We start from the raw sequence: 7,655 nt of genomic DNA on the forward strand, positions 1-7,655 counted from the left end.
ACCCACTAGGCTACTACCATTCTAGACCAGACACCATGAAGGAGGATTGCTGGGCAAATGAGGCGTGGCCATGTGACTGCTCACAGCACGATAGTTAGCTCAGTGTTTCCCAACCCTGGTCCTGGAGGAACATCTGCCAGGAAGTTTTTGTTCCAACCCACATCCACCCCACTCATTATTAGGCCATCCAGTAACACCTGATTACGATAGGGCTGGGATGAAAATTCTTTGGCAGATGTTACTCCAGGACCATGGTTGGGAAACGATAGTTAGCTCTGAACCTGTTTAATCTAAAAGAGTCTGTAAACTAAGTGGTCTGTAATACTGAAGTATCTTTCCAAAAATTCAGCCTTGATGCACAATTACAGCCACTTTGAGCCAGTCCCACAATGAGATTTCCCCAGGATGCACCGTTTCTGTGTCTGTAGCTTTAAATGCTAATGAGAAAAGTGAAAGTGAAGTTCTGCAGCACAGCAAACGGTGCATACAACTAAATCTGTCATCTTCATTTAGCTCATCACCCTTGATTAGGTGCCCGAGGAGCAGTGTGTGGGGATGGTGCCTTGATCAGTAGCACCTTGATCAGTAGCATTCGAACCACCGACAGGTCAGCTTCCTTACCTGCTAGGCTAGCGCTGCCCGTAAGGTTAGGAGGGGCGGTACGAGGAGGAGAGCGGCCTATAGAAGTAAGTGGATTACTTCTTATTAATGTTAAATCATCTCACCAGTGAACATTTCATATCAGGGGACCTTTAATAAAATTATTTCAGACTGTTCATTCTGTTTCATCTGATTATTTCAGTCCATTCTTTCTCTTTTGTCTTCCAAATTCAATTTTATTAATATGTTTGATTCAGTATTTACAAGTAAATTTAAGGCCAAATAGACCGTGAACTATGCTCCAGCCCTCTTCTCGACACTTTTTCTTTTCTCCCCATCTTCAGGGAAGTGAATGCCACGTTTATTAATGTGTTAATCACTGAGATTCATAAAAAAAAAAAAAAAAAATTATTTTAAGGGGGTGGGCATGTCCACCTTGCAGGGAGCAAAAGAGCGGCAACCAATCATCGTTCCTCGCGCTCGACAACGCAGTCGCATATTAACCCTTATAAAACCCGACTGATGTGCCAACGTGTTTATTAATTTATGACGATAAATTAAGGTTCATGAGTCAGATTTTTTCCACTGACTATATGTACCTTCACGATTGCTTTGCACACTACTGTCATCACCATGAGCAGCTTCATGAGACGCTCATTACCACAAGTAAAGGATGAGCGGAGGCGAGTGGGCTGCTTCAGGCGGTTGAGAGAAGCAGAGAGTGAAAAGCGCGGTTCAGTGCTGAAAAGAGCCTCACAGATGAAACCTTTCGCTCTGTTCGCTGTTGTTGTCCACTACATGCTTTTTGAGTTTTCGGTTATATTCTACGATGTAGAAAGTTGGAAAAGGAAAGAAATCCACGAACGAGACACTGTGTTGTGTGACTGGCTGTGCATCTCTACCACCTTAAGTTAGACGATGGTGAAAGTGAAGTGATTGTCTACAGTCTGTGAAATGTGTCCTCTGCTTTTAAACCATCACCCTTGGTGAGCACTGAGCAGCCAGGACAGGCGCCCGGGGAGCAGTGTGTGGGGACGGTGCTTTGCTCAGTGGCACCTTGGCGGACCGGGATTTAAACCGGTAAACGTTCCGATAACGTGTCCGGTTCCTTACCTGCTAGGCCACCACTGCCCAATGGTTTCCAACAGTCCTGAAGGTTTATGCTAAACACTTTCTTATCATTTACTTGTGTAAACGAGCATCTCATCAAGTGGCTTTTGAGGATGACGATAGTGAACAAAGCCGCCATTAAGGTCCGAAAAGCATATTTCGCTTTCTCCTGCCAGAAAAATGCAAAATATATTTCTTGCACTTTATTCATCAAAACGTCCCCCATCTTAGTCTCCATAGCCGCCACAGAGTCGGTGCATCCAGACTTTTGACTGGTACTATATTTAAAGGGAATCGTAAATGCCCATTATGCTGCTTGATGTATTGAGGTTTAATATTTTAATAGCAGTGTTGAGTTAGTGTTGTTTGGTTTGTGGTGCCGCACCGTACCTGCCCGCTGTTGTGCTGGTGATAAATGCCGAGGGAAGCAAAGAAAAGAGGAAGGGAGAAAATGGAAAGGGACAGGGCACAGATGAGACATATTCAGGGCCGAATCACAGGTACACACAGTGCGTACTGAGCAAAGGACGAGCTGGTGTTATAAATTCACGTGTGAGACCATTAACACACACACACACACACACACAGACAGTAATCACAGTGACAGATCTACTGGCTGATAAAGCTCCTTCACTTTACAGCCCAGTAGAAACTACACACACTTGTTACAATTGTGCCTATGAGGTTGTGTGTGTGTGTGTGTGTGTGTGAGTGTAGAGCACACACAGTATTTTGTGTTACATTGTGTTACATTAAGGAAGCGGCCCCATAATCAGAAGGTTGCCGGTTCGAATCCCGGTCCGCCAAGGTGCCAGTCTGTCATGGCTGTCCACTGCTCACCAAGGGTGATGGTTAAAAGCAGAGGACACGTTTCGTTGTGTCACCGTGTGCTGTGCTGCAGTGTTTCACAATGACAATCACTTTACTTTCACTTTCACTCTCTCCGCAGAGTGTGTGTGTGTGTGTGTGTGTGTGTGTGTGTGTGTGCCATGTGTGTTACTCAGTGTGAATGACTTTGGTATCTGTGCATGTTTTGGGGGTCGACTGTCAGTTTGGGGGTGTGGGGCGGGGCTGCTCCCCAGCATTAAAGGTGAACGTGCTGGTGCGTAAGTTACGTCGATGTTACCGTCTTCTTCGGAACATCACGCTTCACGTGTGCACGCGCCCTCCCCGGACCAGCCAATTAGAACCAGCGGCTCTAATGAACGTATGGGTAATTGTAATTAACGTGTAAGCCCGTGTTTCTCTCTCTCTCTCTCTCTCTCTCTCTCTGTGTGTGTGTGCGCGACAGACAGGCAGGCAGACAGACAGACACTCGTATTGTGACGTCAGCGGGCTTTATTAGTCCTCCACGCGCCGTCAACGTCAGTGGCTCCGCTGCTCTCGCGCCGCACCGTCGCTCGCCCGGTCCATGGTGCGCGCTCTCGGGGACTCCCGGGGACAGGGACGCTTCGGTCCGACTGGTCCAGCGGCTCGGCTGACACGGTACGAGGCTTTCAGCACCGCGGCCAGCGCCACTTTCTTCCATTACCTGACTGCTATTTAGAAGATCGAAATACTAATAGAACAAAAATAGGAATGTAATAAATCTATGTTTATAATATAATCGACGCGTGGCAGCTGTAGAAATACAGTTTATATGACTTTTGTTGCGTTTTTGTCCATTAACATCATTCTTTTTCATTCTGAAGTTTTATCGGTGTCTCGTGGTTCGTTTAATTTTTAAACCTACTATCTTTCAGCGCTTTATTATTGAAGGCACGGATGTTAATCGTATTATTATGAATAATAATTACAAACGTCCCCCTCCGCAGGACCAAATGAACGGCAGCGCGCCCGACAACCACACGCTGGAGCCGCCGTGGGCGCGCGCTAACGGCAGCGCGCTCCCGCTGTCGGCGGCGCGCCCCGACCCCCTGCCCGTCAACCCGTGGGACGTGATGCTGTGCCTCTCGGGCGCCGTGATCGCGTGCGAGAACGCGCTGGTGGTGGCCATCATCTTCTACACGCCGTCGCTGCGGGCGCCCACCTTCGTGCTCATCGGCAGCCTGGCCACGGCGGACCTGCTGGCCGGCGTGGGCCTGATCCTCAACTTCGCCGTCCAGCACGTCAGCCCGTCGGACACGGTGAGCCTGGTGACCGTGGGCTTCCTCGTGGCCTCGTTCGCCGCCTCGGTCAGCAGCCTGCTGGCCATCACCGTGGACCGCTACTTCTCGCTGTACCACGCCCTCACCTACTTCTCCGAGAAGACGCTGCAGTGCGCGCACCTGATGCTGGCGGGGACGTGGGGCGTGTCCGTGTGCCTGGGCCTGCTGCCCGTGCTCGGCTGGAACTGCCTGGCCGAGCCGTCCAGCTGCAGCATCGTGCGGCCTCTGGCCCGGAAACACGTGACCCTGCTGGCCGCCGCCTTCCTCGTGGTGTTCGCGCTCATGCTCAGCCTCTACGTCCAGATCTGCAAGGTGGTGTGCCGCCACGCCCACCAGATCGCGCTGCAGCGCCACTTCTTCAGCCCCCCCCACCTGGTGGCCACCAAGAAGGGCGTGTCCACGCTCGCCATCATCCTGGGCACGTTCGGCGCCAGCTGGCTGCCCTTCGCCATCTACTGCCTGGTGGGCGAGCGCGAGTACCCGCCCGTGTACACGTACGCCACGCTGCTGCCCGCCACCTACAACTCCATGATCAACCCGATCATCTACGCGTACCGGAACGCCGAGATCCAGCGCGCGCTGGCGGTGCTCTTCTGCGGCTGCTTCCAGGCCGGCGCCGGGTACCGCTCCCGGTCCCCGAGCGAGGTGTGACCGGCCGGCCGGCGAGTAGTCGAGTAGCTCGATTAATCGGCTGTACCCATCCGTCTCCGGATCCCTTTTCATGAGGGGGTCGCCTCATTTTTACCTGACAGGACAGCGGCGTGGAGACCCAGGGGACCAGTTTGGGGCCATTCGGCCTTCACCAGCCCATCCGAAGACGCCGAGAGTCTGAATCCGGGCTTAGCCGTGAGAACCACGGTCAGTCGGCCGTTATAAGGACGATATGACAACAGTGTCAGTCCCCGCCACCGCTTTCCTTCTCGAAGACACGACGTCCCTCCCAGTGACGCACAACATCTGCTCTCTTCGAAAGTGGCCCAATGGAGCCATGGCCCTGGACTAGACAAACGAGGGATTGTGGGTAAATGGTCGGGACCCTGCTGGTGGACAGAACTTGTAATTACAGAAGCAGATGAATGGACGATGCATGTAAATGCGACACTGAAATTATTTATTGGGACTCACCTGCACTTTAGCGGGGCTCGATGCCGCGCCCGGAACAGCGCTGTGAACAAAACCGCCGCTACATTGTGAACTTTCGGTTACAAACTTGTGTCGTGAATGTTTAAGATTATAAGGGGACAATGACTTGCACTATACGGATAAAAATACGACAGAAAAGGCCGAAGCAGTGTTGCGCTGGCCTCTCTGAAATGATTTGTGACACCATGTACAAAGTTCTGAATTATGATTTTTTTTTTTTTGCCAGTAAAACTGTGTTTTATATGACATGAAGTATTACAAATAAACACAAATTTGTACTTTGGTCTCCTGGTGATTTATTTGCAGGACAGGAAAAAGTGGAACAATAGACCAATACACGAAGTTTATTGGGTCACTTGTTCAGATGGGACATGTCTTCTAATGAAGGAATATCAGAGGAACGTTATTGTAACAGTTTGACTCGAGTCCCAGTGGGTTCACTTGCACTGATGGAAAAAAAGCAATAAAACTGGTCAACTTCATACTGGTACAGCATCTAGTGACGTCATTACTTCAAAAAAAAATCTAGGAATTTACTTAGCTTAAAAGTTGAACAGTATTATATAATGTGCTTGTGTGAGTATATATACAGTCATGTCCAGTTTTGAGAATGACACAAATAGTGTTTTTCACAAAGTTTGCTGCTTCCGTTTTTATCATGGCAATTTGCATAAACTCCATAATGTTATAAGGAATGTTATCAGGTGAACTGCCCTCTTTGAAGTCCCTCTTTGCCCTGAAAATGAACTTAATCACCAAAAACCCATGTCCACTGCATTTCAGCCCTGCTACAAAAAGACCTACTGAGATCATTTCAGTGATCCTCTCATTAACCCAAGTGAGGGTGCTGAGGAGCACAAGGTTGGAGATCATTCTGTCCTGAGTTAAAATAGCAGACTGGACGCTTTAAAAGGAGGGTGATACTTGAAATCATTGTTCTTCCTCTGTTAACCATGGTTACCTGCAAGTCATTGGGTTGCATAAAAAGCTCTTCACAGGCAGGATATTGCTGCTACTGAGATCGCACATAATTAAACCATTTATCAGATAATCAAAAACTTCAAGGAGAGAGGTTCAAGTGATGTGAAGAAGGCTTCAGGATGCCAAAGAAAGTCCAGCAAGCGGCAGGACCGTCTCCTAAAGATAATTCAGCTGCGGCATCAGGGTGCCACCAGTGCAGAGCTTGTTCAAGAATGGCAGCAGGCGGGTGTGAGGGCATCTGCACGCACAGTGAGGCGAAGAACTTTGGAGGATGACCTGGTATCGAGAAGGAGAGCAAAGAAGCCACTTCTCTCCAAGAAGAACATCAAGGACAGACTGATATTCAGCAGAAAGTACAGGGATTGGACTGCTGAGGACTGGGGTAAAGTCATTTTCTCTGATGAAGCCCCATTTCTATTGTTTGGGGCATCTGGAAAAACGACTGTCTGGAGAAGAAAAGGTGAGCGGTACCATCAGTCCTGTTTCAGTAAATACATCCTGAGACCATTCATGTGTGGGGCTGCTTCTAATCCAAGGGAGGGGGCTGACTCACAATTTTGAACACATGGCAAGAACACAGCCATGAATGAAGAATGGTACCAAAACATCCTCCGACCGCAACTTCTCCCAACCATCCAAGAACAGTTTGGTGAAGATCTATGCCTGTTCCAGCATGAAGGAGCACCGTGCCGTGAGGCCAAAGTGAGAAGTAAGTGGCTCGGGGAACAAAACATTGAAATTTTGGGTCCATGGCCAGTAAACTCCCCAGAACTTAATCCAGTTGAGAACTTGTGGTCAATCCTCAAAGATCAAAAACTCACAAATTCTGACAAACTCTAAACCCTGATTATGAAGGAACGGGTCGCCATCAGTCAGGATTTGAATCAGAAGTTGACTGACAGCATGCCAGGGCAGAGTGCAGAGGTCTTGAAAAAAAGGGCCAACACTGCAAATACTGGGTCCGAATACTTAGGAACATGTGATATTTCAATTTTTTCCTTGTTAATAAATCGGCAAATTGTCAACAACAAAAGTGTACATTAATTAGGAAAAAGGATGTGTGTGTATATATATATATATATATATATATATACACACACACACACACACACACACACAGTTCCACTGTATGTACGTATGTAATGTATGTACGTGTGTGTGTGTGTGTAAGAGTTTCAGGAATTAATAGGAAAATGTGCTCCATGTCAGGTTCATGCTAGTCTTAGCTTGTGAATGAGGCTCTTAAAGGCGCAGTGTACGTCATCGCCTCATGCATAACTTTCAAAAACGGAACAAGCTGGTTTTGCCAATGGCCGCATAAACCAAGTGCCAATCAAGGAATTCGTCATAATTGTCATTTTGTTTAATTAATGACACAATTATATATTTCAGGGAGATTTATTATATAGCTGTCATGTTTTAAGTAAATTTTTTGTGAGGAAATAGTAATTGTGTTGATGAGGCTGGAGAAGATGGGAGAGTCTGCGGAGATTAAAGATTAACATGGACCTCCCTGCTTACACAGGCAGCTGGAACTCAAACACATCACACACTGACAGCTGTTAATATACTCTACCTACAAACACACACACACACAGACACACACACACTGACCTCTCATACAGGTCCAGACTCACTTCATTATACACACACACACACACACTGACCACTCAC

The 7,655-nt window shown here is 48.0% G+C and overlaps 1 protein-coding gene across 1 annotated transcript; it reads left to right on the top strand.

Moving 5' to 3' along the window:
* Window positions 1-3,080: 3,080 nt before the first annotated feature.
* Window positions 3,081-5,211, top strand: gpr6 (G protein-coupled receptor 6). Its single transcript, XM_029002518.1, has 2 exons — window positions 3,081-3,195; window positions 3,525-5,211. Exon 2 carries the CDS (start codon window positions 3,531-3,533, stop codon window positions 4,506-4,508), a length of 978 nt encoding a protein of 325 aa, XP_028858351.1. The 5' UTR covers window positions 3,081-3,195; window positions 3,525-3,530; the 3' UTR covers window positions 4,509-5,211.
* The last annotated feature ends 2,444 nt before the right edge of the window (window positions 5,212-7,655 follow it).

The sequence above is a fragment of the Denticeps clupeoides genome, chromosome 14 (genome assembly GCF_900700375.1).
Source record: "Denticeps clupeoides chromosome 14, fDenClu1.1, whole genome shotgun sequence".
Lineage (NCBI taxonomy): Eukaryota > Metazoa > Chordata > Actinopteri > Clupeiformes > Denticipitidae > Denticeps > Denticeps clupeoides.

Coding starts and splice junctions, on each gene's coding strand:
- gpr6 (XM_029002518.1), top strand. CDS start 3,531: ATGAACGGCAGCGCGCCCGACAACCACACGCTGGAGCCGCCGTGGGCG.